Consider the following 27,465-nt stretch of genomic DNA (forward strand, 5'->3'; position numbering starts at 1 on the left):
ACTATTACTACTTCAAATATTTAATTCACTCATTGTAGAAGCTGTATGATTTTATAAATAAATTTGCTAAATTACTAATTTAGTTTGGTGGTCTGCTACTAACTTTCTATTGTGAATTCCCAAGTTTGTTTCCTTACAACAGTCACAAAAAGTTGGCAAGTTGCCAACCGATATTTTGACGCATTAATAGTAATAGTCATATTGTGCAAGGAAGGTACAGGCCTTTGCTGCACTTGCCAAAAAAAAAAAAAAAAAAGAGTAGATAAGAAAATACAAATTATTTGCTTCCCTCCTCACAACATAGGTAACTATCCAGTTGACATTTATCCAACTAAATTTTATTTATTCAAAACAAAAATCATTTCAATTTATTAAGTTAAATATTATTTAACTATATATAACTGCACCTTGACTATAATTGTATTCAGAAAACCAGTTACTCTGTTCATTAATAGTCATTCAGTAACTCTATTCAAGAAACACATCTTTTGTGCCACATTGAAATGAATCAATTTCACAAAAAAAAAAAGAATAAGGGGGGAAAAATTTCCATCATTTCTAAATATTGTTGAAGGTAAAAAAGTCAGTCAGATCAGTTCTGTTAAGTTCAATGTAAGAACGTACCTGACACTATTATGAAAGAAAGCCTGCCATGAGTTGCCTTTTCCAGTGTCATTATCCAAACTATTTTGGAATAACCAGCTATAAGCGACTTTTAAGGGAAAACAATTCACTCAACTGACAAGTAAGGATTGAATATCATATTCTTCGGTGCATTATAGCCTTAGTTGCTAATGCACCAATAAAATCCAACAACCAACCAACCATCATATTCTTCGGAACCATAGTTATCATCATTGGAAGAATCTCATTGAGAAACTTTAGGGACCATTCCACTTTAAATTTTTCAATTTATTTTTATTTTATTTTGTTTTGTTTTTATTTATAATAATTATTATTTTTTTTTTGTAATATTGTACTTTTAAAAACATTACTCTTTTGATGCTATTTTAAAGTCTTTTAAAAATTAGTATTTTTTATTTTATTTTATTATTATTATGTTTTTTTTCTATTGTACATATATGATATTTCTTGTTAGCATTAGTAGAGGCATATGATGCAAGAAAGCAAGCTTATGCAGCATCAGCCAAAAAAAAAAAAAAAAAAAAAACTTCACCCCTCCATTCATTCGAAATACCTGTCCAGCTGAGCCTTAAATTTATTTAGGCTATCAACTTCCACGACAAGGGATGGAAGTCTGTTCCACCAACCAACTACCCGCTGGCTAAAGGCAAATTTCCGCACATCTATCCTACATCTGTCTTTCCTCAATTTGAATTAATGCCCTATCAAGTGATTATTCTGAGCAAGAGGCAGAATCCCATCAGCATTGAGCATGTTCAAACCATTCAAGGCTTTATACACCTCTATCACATCACCTCGCCGGTGCCTTGTCTCCAGACACTGTAATTTGCAAAACTTAAGCCTTTCTTCGTAAGAGCAACCCTTTTTCCATTCACTAATTTTGTTGCCCTTCTTTGTACTCATTCCAGCAGCACTACATCCTTCTTGAAATGAGGCCTCCAGACCTGTATACAGTACTCAAGGTGTGGCCTGACCATTGCCTTATACAAGGGAATAATCACCTCCTTATCCCTGCTAGAAAAATTCCTGTATATCATTGATAAGACACCATGAGCTACTCTTGCAGCCCGTCTGCACTGCTCAGAAAAATTCATATCTGCCTGCACAACCACCCCCAAGTCCCTTTCATTCTCTACCACTGTCAGTGTAGTACCACAGATTTGATACGTTGCTCTGGGCTTGCTGTTTCCCATGTGTAGTACTTTACATTTGTCAATGTTAAACTTCATTTGCCACCTCTCAGCCCATCTGCTCAACCTTTCCAGATCCTGTTGCAGCAGCATAGCATCAGTAGTGTCCTTAACAACCCGGCCAACCTTTGTATCGTCTGCAAACTTGGACATTAAGCTTGATATACCATCATCAATATTATTTATAAATACAGAAAACAATAATGGACCCAACACTGAACCCTGAGGGACTCCACTAATAACATTAGTCCACAATGAGCAGTGTCCATTGATTACCACTCTCTGTCTTCTCCCCCACAATCACCCCTTTATCCATAGCAGCAATTTGCCTCCAATGCCACACTGCTCCAATTTGTGCAGCAGTCTTCCATGTGCAACAGTATCAAAAGCCTTTCTAAGATCCAAGTATATAATATCAAAGTTATTCCCTGCATCCAGCTCTTTTGTGACTGCATCATAGTATCCAATCAAATTGGTCAGGCAAGACTTCCCCTTAATAAAACCATGCTGTGTCCGAGCTATAACTGAAGTCTTGTCTAGATGATCCTGTGCTTCTTTAACCAGTGCCTCCATTAATTTTCCTGGAACAGAAGGTAAACTCACAGGTCTATAATTACTTGTGTCAGCCTTTGATCCTCCTTTGCAAATTGGGGTCACAATTGCACATCTCCAGTCTATGGGTACCTCCCCCTGAGTCCAAGGAAGCTCTCATAATTATGGCTAAGGGTTTGCTTACTTCCTTTGCTGCCTCCTTTAATATAACTGGATAGATCCCATCCACCCCAGGATGGGATCTATCCAGTGTTCATGCCTTTCTTGTGTTTATCTTGAACAATTTCTTCTCCACTTTACTCTCAGTTATTACAAGATTCTCTAGCTTACTGCCAGAGCTGAATACACCTCTGGCATTCCCCTCGCTGAATAACTCCTCATGTGTGAATGTTAATGCAAAATATTCATTTAGTTTGTTAGCTACCTGAGCAGGATCATCAACAGTTGAACTATCGATATCAAGTGGACCAATCTGATTCATCCCCTTCCTTCTAGAGTTTATATAAGTAAAGAATTCTTTGTTGTATTTCTTTGCATCCCTTGCCAAAGATTTCTCGTAATCTGCCTTTCCCTGCCTAAACTCCTTTGTAACTTGGTTACAGACCAGCTTATATCTATCATAGGCTTCTGTGTCACGTGTTAATTTATATGTATCCCATGCATTTTTCTTCTCTGTCATATGTCTTATTAGTTCATCTGACATCCATTTAGGCCTAAACCTTGAACAGTATTTCTTGGTATGTAAAGCCTAGTAGCTTCCAAGATAAGTTCTTTGAATGTTTACCATTTTGAATTTGCTGTTGGTAACATCATCGGTTGGTTCCGCCATATAGAATTTAAATACTGTCTCAGACTATCGTAGTCGCCTTTACGAAAGCAATAACCCTTCCCTTTACCCCTGATGGTAGTTACCTCTTTGAGTAAAGCCCACTTCAGAACACTGTGATCACTGCCACCTAGTAGTTCCTCTATCTGCAGATTCTTAATGCATGAAGAATCACTACTGATAATCAAATCAAGAGTATTACTCCTTCTAGTTGCCTCCTAAGCATGCTGATGTAGAAAACAGTCATCCAATAAATCCACAAAAGCCTTGCTAGTGTGTGAGTGACAAACCCACAAATTCCAGTCAATATCTGGGAAATTAAAATCCACCATTATTAAGACTCTCTGATTTACTGGCCCACTCTATTTCCCTGTACAGTTTCTTATTATATTCTTCAGAGTCATTAAGCGTATAGCACACTCATACTCTTATTTTTGCTTTCGCAGTGCTTATGTCACGCCAAACTGATTCGACACTTCACTGTCCAGCGATGTCGACTGGCTTCACTTCCTTGGATTTTATGTGTTTCTTAACTAATAGCATAACCCCTCCTCCCTTCCTATCCTGTCTATCCTTTCTGTAGATGTTGTACTTCCCAAATTCCAGTTCTGCCTTCCTTATATCCGTGTGACATCAACGTCTCTGATATCCCAACAATATCCGCCTTTGATGGTTTGAGCAATACCTCAAATTCATCAAATTTATTTACCAAACTCCTAGCATTGGTGTACACGGAAGTGTACATGCACCTATTCTTTTTCTTGTTAAACAAGAAATTTCTGATTTTATGTCTAAGTAGTCTGAATAATAGTTTTTATTGAATTATACTTAGCAGTCACATTCTGTAATTAGAATTTTTTTTTTTCTTGTAACATATGAAGATTTTAATATTTAAATAAAACTGTTAATTATACTGCCTTTCTATAGGACCATTTTATGTCTGCAGAAGAATATGAAGATCCTACCACTCTTTATGAAGCTATTAGTACTTATGAGAAAACAATGGTGATTTCTCACGAAGCAGATCCTGCATGGCGTAATGCTGTTTTGTCGAGTGTTCCTTCTCTTTTAGCCCTAAGGTAAAGTTGTGGCTATTGTATTATTAATAATTTAAATGTATATGCATAATCAAGACATTTTTTATGTTATTTTACTTGTATGAGCATATTAGTTTTTATATAATATTATTATATATTTAGAAACAACGTGTGTGTTTGACTATAAAGTAGTTATTTTTCCTTATAGGAATGTCGAAAAATTATATTAAAAAAATAACATTTTTTTGTAGATAACTTAGATATGTTCAAGTCTTGCAAGAGCCGACGAACATTGAAATTAAATTACTATTTGTATAAAATATACATATTAAAATAACTAATGACTTTAGCAGGGGTTATATACACCTATGGTCAAGAGATGACAGGAATAATAGACCACCAGGAAGATAAAAATGAAAAGAAAGAATGGGGTGGGAATGTAAAGTATGATTTTAAAAAAGGGGGAAGGGAAGAGAGCAGGAAGAAAGTTTAAAAAAATAAATAAATAAAAAAAAAGAATGTGGGGTATAGAGTGAAAGAAGATAAAAGTGAATATACACTGGGTAGGGTGCGGAGGAGTAAGGAAGTATCTCTCCACCCCAATTCAAAAATTGGATGCATACATATATCATTATATTCAATACATTCAATACATGTATTCAATCTCAATTTAAAGATTGAATGTGCTGCTACAGGTGAGAGCAGCAAGATCTAGTAATCTATAATTTATCCAATCTAATCTAATCTATAATTTTTGCAACTCTTGAGTTTGTATCCCTCACTGATATAGCTCCTTTCTGTCATTGTATACAATAAGTTCACAGCTCCTTTTTTTTTTTTTTTTTTTTCATCAGTGCCATAGGTGTTTGAGGAGGGTGTAGTTTTCTCCTAGGAATTTCTATTATGTAAATATAGTTTGCAAGATCCTAGCAGTAGATTGCAATAACTCCCTCCAGATAGAAAGAAACATGAGTCATACTGATGAGGTGATTTGTTCCAGTCACCATGACAGAGGTAATGGAACAAATCACCTCATCAGTATGACTCATGTTTCTTTCTATCTGGAGGGAGTTATTGCAATCTACTGCTAGGATCTTGCAAACTATATTTACATAATAGAAATTCCTAGGAGAAAACTACACCCTCCTCAAACACCTATGGCACTGATGAAAAAAAAAAAAAAAAAAAAGGAGCTGTGAACTTATTGTATACAATGACAGAAAGGAGCTATATCAGTGAGGGATACAAACTCAAGAGTTGCAAAAATTATAGATTAGATTAGATTGGATAAATTATAGATTACTAGATCTTGCTGCTCTCACCTGTAGCAGCACATTCAATCTTTAAATTGAGATTGAATACATGTATTGAATGTATTGAATATAATGATATATGTATGCATCCAATTTTTGAATTGGGGTGGAGAGATACTTCCTTACTCCTCCGCACCCTACCCAGTGTATATTCACTTTTATCTTCTTTCACTCTATACCCCACATTCTTTTTTTTTTTATTTATTTATTTTTTTAAACTTTCTTCCTGCTCTCTTCCCTTCCCCCTTTTTTAAAATCATACTTTACATTCTCACCCCATTCTTTTCATTTTTATCTTCCTGGTGGTCTATTATTCCTGTCATCTCTTTACCTCTGTCACCATGACAGAGGTAATATGCCCCAATTTGCTTTGCTTGTCAATCAGAAATAATTCCCAAGTATTCAAATCTTGCTTAGGAAACTCACATTTCTGGATATCTTGATATGAGTTCTCAGACAGTGCTATGCTGATGTGAATGGGTATATGGCATGGCATATCATGACTTATAATTAGTGTATTGGCCTGTGGACATGTGTTTACAATATACAGGTGCTATCAGGTATTAATCCATTATTTACTAGTACACCCAAAAATGTCAGGATATGGTCTTTTTCAATTTCAGTAGTAAATTTTAAGAATGTAAAACAGATGTTGAGTATGCCATAAAATATAAACATAAAGCTATTAGTCTTTTCCATTTTTGAGTTTATAAAAATCAGTAAATGCATGGAAATTATGCATGTATTTCTTTCCACTTAGAATTCTGCTTGGAATGTATCATGCAGAATTCTAAGGACCTTAAGTGCTTATTAAATATAAATATAATTTATTTTATTTGTTTAATAATAATTAAAGTTTAAAAAATTTTAATTCAAAAATGATATGTTGATGGCCACAAAGACTCGATATTTTTAAAACAAAAAAGTTTAATGATTGGAGTTGTTTTGATTCTGGCAAAAAAAGATTGTTTAACTTTGAATCTGACACAGGTAAGATTATCCCCCCCCTTGAAATATCTCTCTCTCTCTCTCTCTCTCTCTCTCTCTCTCTCTCTCTCTCTCTCTCTCTCTCTCTCTCTCTTTCTTCCCCCCCCCCCCATTACCATATTTTCCTTCCCTCAGAAAACCATATTTTTACAAAACTGAAGCCAAGGTAACACAAAGTATGGCCTCAACTTGGCCTCATATTTTCTCATTTGAAATCTGGCATAGCATTATTGTGCAATTTCTGGAGATTCCCAAGTATGATCCAGTCATGAACCTTGAAGCAGCAACAAACAAGGAATAGCTGTTTTGCTGAGGAATCTGTCAGACCAGGTGTTAGTATTGTCATGGTGTACAAAAAATCAAAGACAAAAATAGCTGGAATACAGTCTGATAGATTGTATGCCATCAGTTTAATTTCCCATTCCTCAAAAATATTACTAAAAATTCTCTCAGAATGCATTTAAGCAAAAGTGAAGGAGTGTGAATTCATAGAAGAAGAAGATCAGTTTGGATTCAGAGAAGGATGTGGGACAAGAGAGAGAGGCAATAGGAATATTAAGAACACTAGCAGAAAGAAGAATGGAAATAGGAAAAGATCTGGCAATCTGTTTTGTTGATCTCGGAAAGGCTTTTGACAGAGTGAATTGGGTTAAGCTGATGGAAGTCCTAGGAAAGATTGGCCTAGATAAAAAAAAAAAAGTTAAAACTAATTTGGTAATTTTACATGGGACAAACAGCTGTGGTTCAGATTGATGGAGAGGAATCAGAAGTAAACATTGGCAGAGATGAAAGGCAAGGATGTTCCATGTCCCCTTTTACTATTTAATATACATATATGCAGAAGCACTGATGAAAAAGAGTACAAAGAAGAACAGAAAGGAGGTGTAAAATTAGGAGGGAAGAAGATAAAGACAATAAGATTTTGAGACAACCAGGTAAAAGGTAAACTGCAGCCATTATCAACCCACTGCAGGATGGAAGCCTCCTCAACAATTTGTGCTGAGGGAAATGGACTATAATCTGCCATGCTGGTCCACTGCAGGTTGGCAGATTGACTGTATTTCTCAGTCAGGGGCTTGAACCATGGTCTGCTCAAAGAGCATGTGCTACTGCACTCCCTCTTCTGACCACTCTGCTTACTATGGTGATCAGGTATTGATTGCTAATAACAAGGAGGAATTACAGAGCTCCTTGGGTATCTTGAACAGCAAAGGAGTACAATATGAAGATTAACAGCAAGAAAGCCAAGATAATGTTAATTTCAAGTGGCCAGGAAGAAGAATCAATGTAACATTAGATGGAATAAGATTAGAACAGGTGGACAGATACAGATACTTTGGGAAGCATAATGACAGAAAATGGGAAAAACCTGGAAGAAATAAGAACAAGGATTCCAGTGGGAAAAGAGGCATTTAGTAATAGAAAAGAACTGTTGAGAAGAAATTCAAGAATGAATTAAGAAAGCAAATGTGAAAACATTAATATAGACTGTTGTGCTATATAGCTCAGAGACATGGACAGTGGGAGGAGAGAAGTTCAGATGGCTAGAATCATTCTATATATAGAATGCTTTTGAGAAGGGAATGCATGTTGAGGAAAGTGATTGAGAGGAAGATGTGTGGGAAGAGAGCTGTTGGGAGGAGGAGAATCGGAATGATGGATTGGATGGTAAGAGGAAATTATGCAGAAACTAAAAGGAAAGCACAGGATAGAGAACCATCCCGTTCAGTGGAGCCCTAAACCTGAGGGCAGTGAACTTGTAGAAGAAGAAGATTTTATACTAGAGTCAAGCACTGGCATATGGTCTATCAGATCTTTTCATGCATCATTTTGAGAAAACAATAAAGTACATATATTTACATATACATCCTTTTCCTGGAGATTAATATGCAATAAATATTTCATTGAGGGGTCTTTCAAACCAGATGCCATTACTGCTGGCTTGGTGTTATTTTGGAAATGTGCTGTCTGTCAACCATCTATAAAGGGGCTCTGCAAGAGTTTGTTATGGTTGAAACTTGCCATCATTGTATCATATCTCCCTCTAGCCTTCTCCTTTCCATTTCACTGATTGACATTAACTGGAAAAGGGTGACTGAGCCATTTGCAGTTAATAGATGAGAACTATAATTTAGAGTGGATTTTTCTTTTCTTGTCTACTTTTCTTTTCTTGTCTACTAAAGCGGTTTCTCACTGCAGCTATTGCTGATTTGTTTACATTTTATCTTTCAACTTTCATTTGTGGAGTCTAGAATTTTGCAGCCCTAACTATTCTGTGTCCTTCCTGTCTTTCTAGTTTTCTTTGGAGCCTCAGCTATTCTTGCTGCAGCTTTTGTTCCTCACATGTTGCTGATTAAAAATTAGTTTGTATTCTTCCTGAAATAGAAACTGTTGTATTCCTGCAGTTAAAAGCTGCAGGCTGTGTCATCTTCATTGACTTCTCTCACTTTCCTACTTAATTCTGCTTTTTTTAGAAACCAATTCTTGCCACTTTAATTTGAGCAGATATATGACTGTATATATATATATATATAACCACAACCCTTTCCAGATTTAAAATATCTGAAGTTAAATCATCAGAAGCATATGATTTGTACTGCTTTTTACTTGTTTAATATTGCATTTACTGTTCGTACCCTATCCATACATTGTTAACTCCTCTAGCTTGACTATCCTGTGGTTTAGCAGTTTCCTTGCTCATTACTATTCAGTCAGTATTTTTCATCACTCATTCTCTGTGACAGTATGGTGGGATTGCTACTCATATGGAAAGCTTGAGTTCAAATCCAATCTTAGAAGCAGGTGAGTTGTTAGCTTCGAGCAATTAAATAAAAAATTAATTACTCAAAGGATACATGCCATATATATAGACATGGCACACAAAGGCCGTACGAAGTAGTATATAGGATTTTTCATGCTATGACTAGAGGTAGTTAATGAGCCAAAAATCTCTCAGAACATCAATGGTTATGTTCACGCTGGCAGATTTTCTTTTTGTCATACAAGATGGTAAATCCAAATTCCCTTCTGACCCAAACCTTTAGTTATCTCACCATAGATTACTGTCCAGTTTCTATTATAAATACAAACTCTCTTGATTACATTTACAAATTATTTGACTAGAGTCCAGACTACTGACATTGCTTTATTGTTTAACTGGTGTACATTCCTAAACTGGCACCTAAACTTTAAACTTTTTTCTACGATATAATAGATTCAGTTTCTTGGAGAAATCTTTTCTAGTCACTGTAGTTAACATTGTCAATACTGAAAGCATTTCTGTTATTAACAAAAAAAATTCTGAAATGGAAAAATTAATAAAAAAGAGAAATAGAAAAGTTAATCATAAAATTAAAAAATCCCCTCTAAACTTGGCATTTCACCTACTTATTGCTTTTTTTTTTTTTTTTTTTTTTTTGTATCATAATCTGTGTTGTTAGCAGCTTAAGACATATCATGATGGAGTAAATTATCTTACAATTAGAATAACTACATACCATTAGCTTGTGGAAAATTTACCTCTTCCTTTTTCAGGTGCTACTTTGCAAATTGCTGCTGGAGCTGACTTCCTGCTGTTGATGTTTCTGGTTGCAAGAATATCAGCAAAGTAGCACCCGAAGAAGAAAGAGGTAAATTTTCTGCAATAATGATATGTCATTATTCTTATTTATGATAAATTAAATTGCATTTTACTCTGTTTCATGTTTTAATTTTTTTTAATTACTAATCATTCTCATACTCACAAAGAAACAACCAGTATTAAATTGTCATTATCAATGAATGAACTGCTTAATGTTATATGTTAGGACAGCCATAGAACAAGAGGAGTGCTAATAAATCCGTTGTTATGCATAGGCATAACTGTATGCCATATATATATATAGCATACAGTTAACAGTTAAACTACACATTTTTCAAGATGGTATCCATGCCTGCAAACAAACATACATTAGCAAAGAACCATGGCCAACCTTAAATTGTATTTTTAATATTTAGGGTTGAACTATAAGATGGAAGAGACATATGTAAGACATATAAAAGAACACAAAGTAAAGGATTTATGTCTCAACATCCTGAAATCTATTCCTTTGATATCAATTTTCACCTTGGGAAAGGAATAAGTCGGCTGGTGCTAGATTAGGAGAGTTTGATGGATGGTTGATCTGTACAATGCCATCTTTCATCAGAAATGTCTTCACAATAATTGCAAAGTTGGGGAATTATCATGCAACAAGAACCAGCTGCTTTTCTCTCAAAATTGCAGCCTCATATAGGAAATGTGTTTCAGTAGTCTGAACCTCCCACCCCCATACATAGAATGCAGCAGTGATTACTCCCCTCTTCAGTTAGAAATTCCTTGTGAATCGCACTCTGTTTGTTAAAAAACATAATGAGCATTATCTTGAACTTGGTCTTCTGTAAACAAAGTTTTTGGGCTTTGGTTATTTTTTTAAATTCCACTGCATGCTCCAATGCTTCATCTCTGGATCGTACTGGAACATCAAAACTCAACAATAGTGACAATACAGTTAGGAAATTAGGTTTGTCTTGTCAAGTCTAGATGAAGTCTTTGTATGATGACACTCTTTGTTGCTTCTGCTCCTTCTTGAGGCTGTTGGAAGAAGTTTGAACTACGACATACCACTACCATTATTTTCAAACATTACCACAACAGCACCAATCCAGGAACTTTATTGCCACACCTCATATGTCATATAATTTATATTATGTAAGGACATTAATGAAAAATCAATTTTACTTCCTTCTTCCACTGAGAAGTTCTCACCATTGTTTTTATTCTTTAAAAGCCCTTTACTCCTTAACTCACTAGCTGATACAGCTCTAAAAGATGCACTAACTGATACATATAATTCCTCCATGACACCATAGAAATGTTTGGAATAAAGGCAACAAGTAATTTAAAAATTAGGCACGTCTTTATTTTTTCATTATTTTTGCAGTATATAAATTTTTAATTATTATTTTAATTGATTTTTTTTTTATAAATTAACATTAAACAGCTAGTAGGTATTTTCATAAGCATATAAGTGCACACCGTGATATCCTGTTAAATGTTTTTTAAGCTAATATATTTTTTAATAATATTGTTTAAGCTATAAATATATTAGTATTGGTATTAACAATGGCCACATAGTGCAAGGAAATCTATGGCTTATGTTGCACCAGCCAAAAAATAAATAAATAATAATAAAAAATATATGTATAAAATAAAATAAAAAAATTTAAAAAAAATAAAATAATAATAAGAAGAAAATTTTTAAAAAATAAATAATTAATAAGAGAAAAATAAATAGACAACCTATGTGTTTCCCTCCTCCTGTAGGTAATTATCCAGCTGACTTTTGAATTTCCCCAAACTGTCATCCTCTGCCACCGATGTAGGTAACTTATTCCAGTAATTTACAACTCACTGGCAAAAATAAAACTTCCTGCAATCCAGTCTAAACATTTCCTCCAGTAACTTGAAATTACGGCCCCTAGTTCTAGAATCATTTATAACTGTGAAAATGTCATCCTCATTCATTTTACTTATGCATCTCAGAGCCTTAAACACCTCAATCAAGTCTCCTCTAAGGTACCTAGTTTCCAAGCTCTGCAACCCACATATTCGAAGTCTCTGCTCATATGGATGCCCTTTTGCTGATCTCACCAGGTGAATTACTCGTCTTTCTTTAGGTTTGATCTTCATACTTGAACACAGTATTCCAAGTGTGGTTTAACAATAGCCTTATATAATGAGATTATGACATCCTTATCTCTGCTAGAAATCATTTGATAAATCATCAATAGAACACCATGGGCCTTCCTTGCAACCAGTCTACAATGCTCAAAGAACTTCATGTTTGACTGTATGGTAACGCTCAAGTCCCTTTCCTCTACTACTGGCTTTAGTTCAACTCTACCAAGTGTATAAGTTATTTTGCGGTTACTGTTCCCCAGGTGTAATACCTTGCATTTTGCTGAATTGCCACTTTTGTGGTAACTTTTGTGATCACGTCCAAGAAGCTCTGCTTGGACGTGAGCATTAACTATTCTACCAATCTTTACATCATCTGCAAATTTAGGCATCACGCCCTCTATCACTTTATCGATGTCATTTATGAAAATCAAAAATAACAGTGGTCATAATACTGATCCTTTAGGCGCCTCCGTAGCCAGGTGGGAAGGAGCAGCAGCAGTGCGTAGCACATGCTTCTTGATTAGACCGGGGTTCGAGCCCGTCACCACCAAATACGTAGGATGCGGAGAGGTCAGGTAATGACCACCACATATCCTGGAGCAATATGGCCTTAGTTGCCAATGCTCCAAATAACAACAACAACTGATCCTTATGGAACCCCACTTCTTACATCAACCCAGCTTGAGAAATAACCATTTATCACAACCCTCTGCCTCCTGCCCTGAAGCCATCCAGCTATCCATCTAAGGATTTTTCCCTGTGATTCCAACCTGTTCCAGCTTATAAAGTAAACACTCATGTGGGACTGTGTCAAATGCTTTGCTGAAATTGAAATAAACAATGTCAAAATTATTCCCTAAGTCCAGCACTTGATTGACCCTGTCAAAATCGCTAACCAGATTAGTTAAACATGATTTTCCCTTTACAAAAATATGCTGAGTATCCTTCAGAATTCCATCTCTATCTAAATGATCCTGAATTCTACCCTTTATCATTGTTTTCCCTACTACTGAAGTTAGACTAACTGGCCATTAATTTCCCACTTCACTCTTAGAACCAAACCACCCTTATATATTAGAGATACATTGGCACTTTATCAATCCGACAGAATCACTCTCAAGTCCAGCGATGCTCTCATAATTAGCCTCAATGATTCAATGCGCTTACTTGCTGCCTCCCTTAAGATTATAGGGTATATGCCATCAACCCCAGGAGTCTCACTGACCTTAGGCTCGAAAATTGTTTCATTAAATAAACATGTGAAATTTAAGCATCATTAATTACATTTTTTTTTTCAACATCACTCTCATAATTTTTCATTGACACAGAGGGTTTTTCTTCTGTTAATATCGATGAAAAGTAACTCTTCAGTTCATTTGCAACTACAGCTGGGGTATCTAATACTATCCCAAGCCCATTACATTAGGATCCTATCTGGTTTGTCCTTCTCTTCTTTGCATTTATATATGTGAAGAATTCCTTATCCCCACTCTTTGCCAGCAATTTCTCATAATCTGCCTTTGCCAACCTAACCTTTTCTGTGGCACTATTATAGATCAATTTGTAGCTATTATAGGCTTCAGTAATTTTTATTGCTCTGTAACTTTTCCATGCCGTCTTTTTCTGCTCAAGTAATCTGGAAAGTTCCTTTTTCATCCAGCTGGGAATCTTCCTCGTGGAGTATTTTTAGGGTCCATAGTCTAATGAAGGACCCTTATCATGTCACTCAGTTGTCTGTCTGTCCGTACGTCTGTTGTGGCATTGTATCTCTGGAACCACTCAACCTATTGACTTGAAATTTTGAATGGGTTTGTTCATCATGTGGGCCAACCATATTGATCGGTGTTGACAAAAATTTGTCTAAGAAATGGGGGGGGTAAAATGTGGGGAGGACAAAAAATGTTTTTGATAACCTATAGCTTATTGGAAAGAGCTCAGGTAGGTTTAAAATATAATTTTAAAATATTTTTTAAATTAAAAATGAGAGCGCCAGACAGGAAAATGTAATTTTCATGTCTTTCCCCCCTCCCCTCTGTTTCCATCGCTAATGGAGCTAAAAATTTAAAAATCACATTGGCTATGTGTTATTCATTACTTTTCAAGAGAAAACTATTCTGATTGAAATCTATCATTTACTTTTGGTGTTAAAATTAAAAAACCAATTTTTTATTGCACTTCAATAGCACACTTCTTTGTACTGAGTACCCCTCCTTTTGGTGACAAAATGGTTGATAAATAGTTAATAATTCTGTAAAGGTCATTTATAAATTTTGCAACTAGAAGTATTGTTTTAACAATTTTCAAAAACTGGAGTTGTCCCAGCAAGGAGGTATTCAGAGAGCCAGTGTTGAGGCACTGGTGGTGGTGAGACGCCTGCATGGAGTCTTGCACGGCCCTCACCTGCCAGTTGCTTCTCTCCCCCCCCCCCTGTCATTCACAATAACTGGAAGACTCAAATAGACGTTTTCATTATTTCCTCAGTTTTAGGCCAAATCAGGGTACTAGGAACTTTTTTCAGTTACCATAAAGCTCTCTATTTGAGATACACTAATGACCATTTGTGACTACAGACCCTTCATCCTGAGTGCCCAGTACTCAGTAGTTGACCAATTTATTTTAATGGTTTCAAGGCTTCTGTGATTAATGTTTTAAAGGTATACCATAATTCAGTTGTATTCGCTCTCTGTGGAAACCTACCCAGTTAATATAGGCCACGGTAGCACCTTAAAGCATCGTAATTTCCTTTTCTGAAATTGTAACTCAGTAAGGCCTCCGTAGCCGAGTGGTCAGGAGTGGGAGTGTAGTAACACACGCTCTTTGAGTACACGGGATTCAATCCCCTGACTGCTAAATACAGTTGATCTGCCAACCCGCACTGGACCAGCGTGGCAGATTATGGTCCATTTCCCTTAGCATAAATTGTTGAGGAGGCTTCCATCCTGCAGTGGGTTAGCATTAGCATTAGCATTAGTAGAGGCATTTGATGCAAGAAAGCAAGCTTATGCAGCATCAGCCAAAAAAAAAATAAAGTAAAAAAATAAATAACCACTTCCACTTCACCCCTCTGTTCGTTCGAAATACCTGTCCAGCTGAGCCTTAAACTTATTTAGGCTATCAACTTCCACGACAAGGGATGGAAGTCTGTTCCACATACCAACCACCCGCTGGCTAAAGGCAAATTTCCGCACATCTATCCTACATCTGTCTTTCCTCAATTTGAACTTATGCCCTCTCAGGTGATTATTCTGAGCAAGAGGAAGAATCAGATCACCTCGCTGGTGCCTAGTCTCCAGACACTGTAATTCGCAAAACTTAAGCCTTTCTTCGTAAGAGCACCCCTTTGTTCCATTCACTAATCTTGTTGCTCTTCTCTGTACTCGTTCCAGCAGCTCTACATCCTTCTTGAAATGAGGCCTCCAGGCCTGTATACAGTACTCTAGGTGTGGCCTGACCATTGCCTTATACAAGGGAATAATCACCTCCTTATCCCTGCTAGAAAAATTCCTATATATCATTGACAATACACCATGAGCTACTCTTGCAGCCCGTCTGCACTGCTCAGAGAACTTCATATCTGCCTGCACAACCACCCCCAGGTCCCTTTCATTCTCGATCAGTGTAGTACCACAGAGTTGATACGTTGCTCTGGGGTTGCTGTTTCCCATATGTAGTACTTTACATTTGTCAATGTTAAACTTCATTTGCCACCTCTCAGCCCATCTGCTCAACCTTTCCAGATCCTGTTGCAGCAGCATAGTGTCAGTAGTGTCCTTGACAACCCTGCCAACCTTCGTATCGTCTGCAAACTTGGACATTAAGCTTGATATACCATCATCAATATCATTTATAAATACAGAGAACAATAAAGGACCCAATTCTGAACCCTGAGGGACTCCACTAATAACATTAGTCCACGATGAGCAGTGTCCATTGATTACCACTCTGTCTTCTCCTCATCAACCATCCCTTTATCCATAGCAGCAATTTACCTCCAATGCCACACTGCTCCAATTTGTGCAGCAGTCTTCCATGTGCAACAGTAATGGCTGCAGTTTTTTTTTTTTTTTTCCCCTTTGCCTCTGCTACTTCTTTCTTCATCGCCCACCATAGAACTCCGTGGTCACTTCCTACTGCTTGTTCCTGTACTGTCAGCCATATTATGTCATCTGGTTCCTGGGTGATGTTGAGGTCTAGAACATTCTTTTTCCTAGTACAAAGGGTACTAGGAAAGTTTTGCAATATGACGCAACAATGAATCACAGGAAGCTGCATGTTGAGACATGTTCATACGTGCATAGTAGCTGCCGTGCCAAGTCGATGGGCTCAGTTATTCATTAGTAGTGAGAGTGTAAAGTGCTTGCGATGGCATCGTGGTCACGAAATGAGATAAGGACAGTTTTGCGGTATAATTTTGTGCGTGGTTTAACCATAGACCAGTGCTTAGAAGAAATGACTCTTGCACTAGATGATGATTGTCCACATCGTACAACAATATTCAGGTGGTATAGAGAATTCCAAAGGGGAAATTTCACTCTGGAGGATTCTGAGAGGCCGGGAAGGCCACGAACGTCAGTTACGGAGGAAAACGTTACTGCTGTGAGGAAAATGCTTGACGAAAACAGGCAAGTGACCTACCAACAGATAGAGGATACTTTGGGCCTAAATGCACCAGCAATTCGTTCGATTCTGCAAGATCATTTGCACGTGAAGAAACTTTGTTCTCTCTGGGTGCCGCATCAACTGACTGAAGAGCAGATGACACGACGTGTGACTTGGTGCCGGGAGATGTTAAAAAAGTTTGATAAGGGACAATCTCGGTATGTGAGCAACATCGTGACAGGTGACGAGACTTGGCTGTACTATTACGATCTGCCGACCAAGGCTCAAAACAAAGTTTGGGTCTTTGATGATGACGACACACCCGTAATTGTCAGAAAATCCCGATCTGTAAAGAAGAAAATGATAGCTGTATTTTTCAAATCGAGTGGAATTGTGGAACGTGTCGTTTTGGACACGCAAAAGACAGTCACAGCTAAGTGGTATACTGAACAATGCCTGCCTAAAGTCATTGGATCTATGAAGAACCTGCGGCCAAAGTCAAGAATGGACACCTGGTACCTCCATCACGATAATGCTCCAGCTAACCGCGCCAAAGCCTGCACCGAATATTTGACCACGACAGGACTGAAACTTCTCGAGCATCCTCCCTACAGGCCAGACCTTGCACCTGCGACTTTGCACTGTTCCCGCATGTGAAAATGAAGCTAAAAGGGAGGCGGTTTTCCAGTGATGAGGACCTTCTACAGGCTTGGGACAACGAGTGTGCTTTACTCCCTAGTAAAACTTGGCCGAACTGGTTTAAAGATTGGTTTCGGAGGATGGAGAGGTGTATTGAATGTAGAGGAAATTACTTTGAAAAAATTAAATAAACAAAGCTGTATTGCAAAACTTTCCTAGTACCCTTTGTACTTTCCCTGATATGTTGGTACGAATAAAAATCATCTAGTTGATTTAAAAATTTTGTTCACCAAAATGTAATGGTGAGGAAATGGGAAGGAAACTCCACCATGTGGAGTTTCCTTCCCATTTGCTCCAATCAGTTATAGGCAAATTAAAATTTAAAATTAAAATTAACAAGACATTGATTCTTACTTGCCCATTCCATTTGAATGTAGAGGCTCTCATCATAATCTTCACAATTACCTGGCCTGTAGGTTACTCCCACTCTTATTATACCTTTGCTTCCAACTATATCACATCATACAGATTCTATACTATCATGCAAAACATCTGAATCTGGGAAAGCTTTCATCATGCTCAGGCCGCTTTTGATAAGAAGGATGTCCCCACCACCTCTTCTACTTCCCTATCCTTCCTAAATACATTATACATGCCGTACTGAAACTCATCATCTCCTATCTCCAGGCAGCACCACATTTCTGGAAGCTATTATTTCAGTGTTACTTGTCCTAACTAGTTGTTCAAATTCACTCATTTTATTGACAACACTTCTAACATTACAATTAAGATTTTTTAGTGTTCTTGTATAGTTAATTACCCTGACACACCCCTTAAAGTTATTTAGCCTCGCTTCCCTGGCATTAGCTACCCACTTATTTGAAACGTTACTACCCTGAGAACATTTTGCTAATATATTCTGTTGCGGTAAAAAACTCTTGAGTTATGTGAAAATGTTTCTTTGACCAATATTATCAGATAAACACATATCTACATTAGCATTGTTTCTCCCCCCCCCCCCCAAACTAGCAGTTTCCCCGAACCTTTAAGTTATCCTCAATAATACTGGCAAAAACCCTTGCACCAACCTTTGTTTAAATGTAACCCATCTTGCAGAATCCTTCAAGTCTTGAGTTAATCCCCAAGGCTTTCACGGCATTTCTTCAGCAGCATGGTGCTACATTCGATTGTTGGCATTCTAGGTGAGCGGACACACTTCGTCAGGGCTCTTCAGTTTAGTGGGTTGGATTACTGTTGATTATTGCTTTTAAATATTTGATTTATTTAGTATATTATTGGATTATTTTGTTATAGGTTTTCCTGTAACAGTTTGATTTTTATAATATTATAGATATCATTTTTTAAAGTTAATTTTCATTGATATTTAGTTATTCTTATAATGGTAATTACGAGATCTGCCTTAAACACGTCACAGAGTATCGTGACTCGCACCGAAATAGCCGATGGCGATTTATGTGTGAGTCACGATTTAATCCATTGCGGAACCTGTGGAATGTTTTCCAAGGTCGACCTTGTGACTAATCATAGCCCACTTGGGGATTCTTTTCTTTGTGATCGATGTAAGGAGTGCACCGATCTTAAATTACAATTTGGTGCACTGGTGGAACAATTTGAGTCACTGAAAAAAACGGGTGCTTCCCTTGAGAATAATGCATCTGAGAGCTCGTCAGGGACTCAAGACTCCAGCAATCTACCAAGTGATGCACTTCCAATTCGGACCTCAAAACAGAAAAACCAAGTGCAAACTACTCTGGTTCAAAAGGACTTTGTTTTATTAGGAGCTCTATTGTCAGGGAAATGGGGAATATTTTTTCGAGTAGAGCCAGGGTATGTCTGCCGGGAGCAACTATTAATGTTGTCACCAACAGATTGTCAGATTTTAAGGGGGGTAAAGAGAATATTATTATTCGTGTGGGGACTAATGACATTAAATGTACATGATCTGACGATTTGTTGGAAAAATACAGGACCATGCTGAGGAAATGCTACGAGCTAGGCCACAATGTCAATGTGTCTGCAATTCTGCCCAGACACGATAGGAGGGATTATATGTTAAAAGCCTTGTGGATTAGCTCAAGGCTTAAAGGACTCTGCAAGGCTTTTGGGGGGAAAAATTTCTATCAGCATAGCCCACACTTGTAGGTAGAAGGAATTTGTTTTGTAGAGACGGGATACACTTAAACAAAGGTGGTGCAAAAGTTTTTGCCGATATTATTGAGGATACCTTAAAGGAATTTTACATTATTTTCATACCATAATCAATCACAGATATCACAATTTCTGAAAAATACAGTTTTCGGGGAAACTGCTAGTTAGGGGAGATGGGGGTAATATTGACACGCATTTATCTGATAATATTAGTCAAAGTAACTTATAATATTAGTCAAGAGTTCTTATCTGTTATCCCAACTGGACATATTATCTAGATGTTCTGGGGGCAGAAACGTTTTAAGTGAGTGGATAGCTAATGCCAGGGAAGAGAGCCTAAAAAACTTCAAGGGTTGTGTTAGGGTTGTTAAATATACAAGAACAGTAAATCTTAATTGTTTATATAGTAATGTTAGAAGTGTCGTCAATAAAATGAGTGAATTCGAACTGCTGGTTAAAACAAGTAACACGGACATAATAGGGCTTACGGAAACATGGTGCCACCCGGAAATAGCGGACGATGAGTTTCAGTACGGCTTGTATAATGTATTTAGGAAGGATAGGGTAGATAGAAGGGGTGGTGGGGTAATGCCTCTTATCAGAAGCAGCCTGAGTGCGATGATAGCTTTCCCAGATTCAGACGTTTCATGTTTTAGTTCAGAATCTGTATGGTGTGAGATAGTTGGAAACAAAGGTATAATGCGAGTAGGAGTAATCTACAGACCAGGTGATTGTGAAGATTGTGACGAAAGCCTCTACATGCAAATGGAATGGGCAAGTAAGCGTCAATGTCTTATTATGGGTGATTTCAATTTGCCTCTAATTGATTGGAGTAAATGGGAAGGAAACTCGACATGGGGAACAAAATTTTTAAATCAACTAGATGACTTTTATTTGTATCAACATGTCAGGGAAAGTACTAGAGAAAAGAATGTCCTAGACCTCATCATCACCACCCATGAATCATATGACATAACAGGACTGACATAACAGTAGAGGAACCAGTAGCAGGAGGTGATCACGGAGTTCTATGGTGGATAATGAAGAGAGAGAGAGAGAGAGAGAGAGAGATAGCAGTAGTAAAAGGCAAAGGAAATTATGATGCCTTAAGGTCTACGTGGCCTCTATTAACTGGGTAGATATCGCACAGAGAACGAATACAATTGAACTATGGTATGCATTTAAAACATTAATCACATTAAAAATTAATCACATTTTAAAAAAATACTCCATGAGGAGGGTTCCAAGTTCAATGAATAGTGAAGTTACCACAATACTCGAGCAGGAAAAGGTGGCATGGAAAAGTTACAGAACAATAAAAAGTACTGAAGCCTATAACAGCTACAAGATCTGTAATAGAGACACAGAAAGGTTTGACAGGCAAAGGACGTTTATGAGAAATCGCTAGAAAACAGAGCAAAGAGGGAAGATGAGAAATTCTTCACATATATAAATGCTAAGAAGAGTGGGACGAACCAGATCGGACCTTTACGTAAGGGAAAGGGGATAGCATTAAATACACCAGCTGCCATTGCAGATGAACTCAACAGTTATTTTGCATTGATATTTACAGTAGAAAAACCTTTTGTGGCAATGGGAAATTGTGGGAGCGAAGTTGAAAAATAGGTAATTAATGATATTGAAATTTCACAAGGTTTTTTAATGAAAAAACTTTCAAGCCTACAGGCCAGTAAGGCTCTTGGAGTTGATGGAATATACCCTATAATCTTAAGGGAGGCAGCATGTGAGGCTAATTATGGAAACATCACTAGACTCTGGGAAGATTCTGTTGGATTGGAAAAGTGCCAATGTATTTCCCATACATAAGGGTTGTTCTAAGGGTGAAGTGGGAAATTATCGACCTGTCAATCTGACTTCAGTGGTAGGGACAATCATGGAGGCAACGATCAAGGGTGGAATTCAGGATCAGTTGGATAGAATTAAAAATTCTCAAGGATACTCAGCATGGTTTTGTAAAGGGAAAATCATGTTTAAAAAATCTGGTTCGCTATTTTGAAAGGGTCATTCACGAGCTGGATTTAGGGAATAATTTCCACATTGTTTATTTAGATTTCAGCAAAGCTTTTGGATGGATAGCAGGATGGCTTCAGGGCAGGAGGCAGAGGGTTGTGATAAATGGCTATTCCTCAGATTGGGTTGATGTAAGAAGTGGGGTTCCCCAAGGATCAGTATTAGGACCACTGTTGTTTTTAATTTTCATAAACAACATTGATGAAGGGATAGAGGGCATGATGTCTAAATTTGCAGATGATGTTAAAATTGGTAGAGTAGTTAATGATCACTATCAAGCTTCAGGAACGGTCAGAAAAATGGCAGCTATGCTTTAATCCAACAAAGTGTAAGGTATTACACCTGAGAAACAGTAATCCCAAAATAACTTATTCACTTGGTGGAGTTCAACTAAACCCAGTACTGGAGGAAAGGGACTTGGTGTTCCGATACAGTCCGACATGAAATTCTCTGAGCATTGTAAACAGGTTGCAAGGAAGGCCCATGGTGTCCTATTGATGATCTATCGAACTTTTGCAAGTAGAGATAGGGACGTGATAATCCCATTATATAAGGCTTTTGTTAGACCACACTTGGAATACTGTGTTCAGGCATGTAGACCACACCTAAAGAAAGACTTTCGAATATGTGGGTTGCAGAGTTTGGAAACTAGAGGGGGAGAAGACAGAGAGTGGTAATCAATGGACACTGCTCATCGTGGACTAATGTTATTAGTGGAGTCCCTCAGGGCTCAGTGTTGGGTCCATTGTTGTTTTCTGTATTTATAAATGATATTGATGATGGTATATCAAGCTTAATGTCCAAGTTTGCAGATGATACAAAGGTTGGCAGGGTTGTCAAGGACACTACTGACACTATGCTGCTGCAACAGGATCTGGAAAGGTTGAGCAGATGGGCTGAGAGGTGGCAAATGAAGTTTAACATTGACAAATGTAAAGTACTACACATGGGAAACAGCAACCCCAGAGCAACGTATCAACTCTGTGGTACTACACTGACAGTGGTAGAGAATGAAAGGGACTTGGGGGTGATTGTGCAGGCAGATATGAAGTTCTGAGCAGTGCAGACGGGCTGCAAGAGTAGCTCATGGAGTATTGTCAATGATATACAGGAATTTTTCCAGCAGGGATAAGGAGGTGATTATTCCATTGTATAAGGCAATGGTCAGGCCACACCTAGAGTACTGTATACAGGTCTGGAGGCCTCATTTCAAGAAGGATGTAGAGCTGCTGGAACGAGTACAGAGAAGGGCAACAAGATTAGTGAATGGAACAAAGGGGTGCTCTTACGAAGAAAGGCTTAAGTTTTGCAAATTACAGTGTCTGGAGACTAGGCACCAGCGAGGTGATCTGATAGAGGTGTATAAAGCCTTGAATGGTTTGAGCATGCTCAATGCTGATGGGATTCTTCCTCTAGCTCAGAATAATCGCCTGAGAGGGCATAAATTCAAATTGAGGAAAGACAGATGTAGGATAGACGTGCGGAAATTTGCCTTTAGCCAGCGGGTGGTTGGTTGGTGGAACAGACTGCCATCCCTTGTGGTGGAGGTTGATAGCCTAAATAAGTTTAAGGCTCAGCTGGACAGGTATTTTGAACGAACAGAGGGGTGAAGTGGAAGTGGGTTTTTTTTTTTTTTTTGGCTGATGCTGCATAAGCTTGCTTTCTTGCATCAAATGCCTCTACTAATGCTAATGCTAAATGCTAGACACATTAGAGGAGATTTGATTGAGAGGAAATTACTGGAATAAGTTGCCTACATGGGTGGTAGAGGCTGACAGTTTGGGGAAATTCAAAGGTCATCTGGATAGTTACCTTCGGGTGAGGGAAACGCATAGGATGATAGGTTTAATTTCCTTTCCTTTTCTTTTATTAATTATTAGTTTGTTTGTTTTTTTTATCATTGTTTTATTCAGTTTTTTTTTTTTTTTTTTTGGCTGGTGCAACATAAGCCATAGGCTTCCCTGCACCATGCAGCCATTACTAATACTAATACTGATTTGTCTAACATATCGTCACATAGTGTATGTTTAATGTCATTAGTCCCCACATTAGCATTAGCATTAGTAGAGGCATATGATGCAATAAAGCAAGCTTATTCAGCATCAGCCAAAAAAAAAAAAAAAAAACCACTACTCCCATTTCACCCCTCAATTCGTTCGAAATACCTGTCCAGCTGAGCCTTAAATTTGTTTAGGCTATCAACTTCAACAACAAGCGATGGAAGTCTATTCCACAAACCAACTGCCCGCTGGCTAAAGGCGAATTTCCGCACATCTATCCGACATCCGTCCTTCCTCAATTTGAATTTATGCCCTCTCAGGTGATTATTCTGAGCAAGAGGAAGAATCCCATCGGCATTGAGCATGCTCAAGCCATTCAAAGCCTTGTACACCTCTATCAGATCACCTCGGCGATGCCTAGTCTCCAGGCTCTGTAATTTGCAAAACTTAAGCCTTTCTTCGTAAGAGCAACCCTTTGTTCCATTCACTAATCTTGTTGCCCTTCTCTGTACTCGTTCCATCAGCTCTACATCCTTCTTGAAATGAGGCCTCCAGACCTGTATACAGTACTCAAGGTGTGGCCTGACCAATGCCTTATACAAGGGAATAATCACATCCCTGTCCCTGCTAGAAAAATTCCTGTATATCATTGACAAGACACCATGAGCTACCCTTGCAGCTCGTCTGCACTGCTCAGAGAACTTCATATCTGCCTGCACAATTACCCCCAGGTCCTTTTCATTCTCTACCACTGTCAGCGTAGTACCACAGAGTTGATACGTTGATCTGGGGTTACTGTTTCCCATATGTAGTACTTTACATTTGTCAATGTTAAACTTCATTTGCCACCTCTCAGCCCATCTGCTCAACCTTTCCAGATCCTGTTGCAGCAGCATAGTATCAGTAGTGTCCTTAACAACCCTGCCAACCTTTGTATCGTCTGCAAACTTGGACATTAAGCCTGATACACCATCATCAATATCATTTATAAATACAGAAAACAACAATGGACCCAACACTGAACCCTGAGGAACTCCACTAATAACATTAGTCCACGTTGAGCAGTGTCCATTGATTACCACTCTCTGTCTTCTGCCACTCAACCATCCCTTTATCCATAGCAGCAATTTGCCTCGAATGCCACACTTCTCCAATTTGTGCAGCAGTCTTCCATGCGCAACAGTATCAAAAGCCTTTCTAAGATCCAAATATATAATATCAAAGTTATTCCCTGCATCCAGTTCTTTTGTGACTACATCATAGTATCCAATCAAATTGGTCAGACAAGACCTGCCCTTAACAAACCCATGCTGTGTCTGAGCTATAACTGAATTCTTGTCCAGATGATCCTGCAGTGCTTCTTTAACCAGTGCCTCCATTAATTTTCCTGGAACCGAAGTTAAACTAACAGGTCTATAATTACTTGTGTCAGCCTTTGATCCTCCTTTGTGAATTGGGGTTACATTTGCACATCTCCAGTCCATGGGTACCCCCCCTGAGTCCAAAGAAGCTCTCATAATTATGGCTAGGGGTTTGCTTACTTCCTTTGCTGCCTCCTTTAATATAACTGGATAGATCCCATCCACCCCGGGTGCCTTTTTTATGTTTATCCTCAACAATTTCTCCTCCACTTTCCTCTCAGTTATTAGAAAATCATCTAGCTCACTGCCAATGTTTACTTCACCTACGACATTCCCCTTCCTGAATAACTCCTCATGTGTGAATGTAGATGCAAAATACTCGTTTAGATTGTTAGCCACCTGAGCTGGATCCTCAACTGTTGAACCATCAACATCCAGTGGACCAATCTGATTCATCCCTTTCCTTCTTGAGTATAAATAGGTAAAGAACTCTTTTCTGTTTTTCTTTGCATCCTTTGCCAAGGATTTCTCATAATCTGCCTTTGCCTGCCTAATCTCCTTTGTGACTTGGTTACAGACCAACTTATATCTATCATAGGCTTCCACGTCACCCATTAATTTGTATGTATCCCATGCATTTTCTTCTCTGCCATATGTCTCATTAGTTCATCTGACAACCATTTAGGCCTGAACCTTGAACAATATTTCTTGGTTGGTATGTAAAGCCTGGTAGCTTCCAAGATTAGTTCCTTGAATGCTTCCCATTTTGAATTTGCTGTTGGTAACATCATCAGTTGGTCCCACTGTATAGAATTTAAATACTGTCTCAGACCATCATAGTCGCCTTTACGAAAGCAAAAACCCTTCCCTTTACCTCTGATGGTAGTTACCTCCTTGAGTAAATCCCACTTCAGCACACTGTGATCACTGCCACCCAGTGGTTCATTTATCTGCAGATTCCTAATGCATGAAGAATCACTACTGATAATCAGATCAAGAGTATTGCTCCCTCTTGTTGCCTCACGAACATGCTGGTGTAGAAAACAATCATCCAATAAATCCACAAAAGCCTTGCTAGTGTGTGAGTGACCAACCCACAAATTCCAGTCAATATCTGGGAAATTAAAATCCCCCATTATAAGACTCTCTGATTTACTGGCCCATTCTATTTCCCTGTACAGTGTCTTATTATACTCATCAGAGTCATTAGGCCTATAGCACACTCCTACTCTCAATTTTGAATTACATGAATAATAATAATAATATTAAAGATAGTATTTAAGTTCTATATCGTGGAACTAACCAATGTTACCAACAGCAAATTCAAAATGGGAAGCATTCAAAGAATTAATCTTGGAAGCTACTAGGCTTTACATACCAACTAAGAAATATTGTTCAATGTTTAGGCCTAAATGGATGTTAGATGAACTAATGAGAAATATGCCAGAGAAGAAAAATGCATGGGATACATATAAATTAATTGGTGACATGGAAGCCTATGGCAGATATAAGCTGGTCTATAACCAAGTCACAAAGGAGATTAGGCAGGCAAAGGCAGATTATGAGAAATCCTTGGCAAAGGATGCAAAGAAAAACAACAAAGAGTTCTTTACCTATGTAAACTCTAGAAGGAAAGGGATGAATCCGATTGGTCCACAGAATATTGATGGTTCAACTGTTGATGATCCTACTCAGGTGGCTAACAAACTAAATGAGTATTTTGCATCTACATTCACCCATGAGGAGTTACTCAGGGAGGGGAATAATGCCAGAGGTGAGATAAACTCTGGCAATGAGCTAGATGATTTTGTAATAACTGAGAGGATAGTGGAGAAGAAATTGTTGAAGATAAACATAAAAAAGGCACCCGGGGTGGACAGGATCTATCCAGTTATATTAAAGGAGGCAGCAAAGGAAGTAAGCAAACCATTAGCCATAATTATGAGAACTTCTTTGAACTCAGGGGAGGTAACCATGGACTGGAGATGTGCAAATATGATTCCAATTCACAAAGGAGGATCAAAGGGCGACACAAGTAATTATAGACCTGTTAGTTTAACTTCTGTTCCAGGTAAATTAATGGAGACACTGGTTAAAGAAACACTGTAGGATCATCTAGACAAGACTTCAGTTATAGCTCGGACACAGCACGGTTTTGTTAAGGGAAAGTCTTGCCTGACCAATTTGATTGGATACTATACTATGATGTGGTCCCAAAGGAACTGGATGCAGGGAATGACTTTGATATCATATATTTGGATCTTAGAAAGGCTTTTGATACTGTTGCACATGGAAGACTGCTGAACAAATTGGAGCAGTGTGGCATTGGAGGCACATTGCTGCTATGGATAAAGAGATAGTTGAGTGGGAGAAGAAAGAGTGGTAATCAATGGACATTGCTCGTCGTGGACTAAT

At 37.9% G+C, this 27,465-nt stretch overlaps 1 protein-coding gene across 3 annotated transcripts in view; it reads left to right on the plus strand.

The window, feature by feature from the left end:
• Window positions 1-27,465, plus strand: part of pcx (pecanex) — a 743,348-nt gene that overhangs the window by 671,851 nt on the left and 44,032 nt on the right. For 2 of the 3 annotated variants that reach the window (XM_090376780.1, XM_090376781.1), the window contains one exon: window positions 4,141-4,292. In XM_090376780.1, the coding sequence (XP_090232906.1) occupies window positions 4,141-4,292 (152 nt within the window). Of the gene's footprint in view, window positions 1-4,140; window positions 4,293-10,084; window positions 10,180-27,465 lie in introns of all 3 variants that reach the window. The other variant, XR_016547122.1, reaches the window with a different exon arrangement.

The sequence above is a fragment of the Mastigoproctus giganteus genome, chromosome 6 (assembly GCF_048544385.1).
Source record: "Mastigoproctus giganteus isolate SK-2022 chromosome 6, ASM4854438v1, whole genome shotgun sequence".
NCBI classification, from domain to species: domain Eukaryota; kingdom Metazoa; phylum Arthropoda; class Arachnida; order Uropygi; family Thelyphonidae; genus Mastigoproctus; species Mastigoproctus giganteus.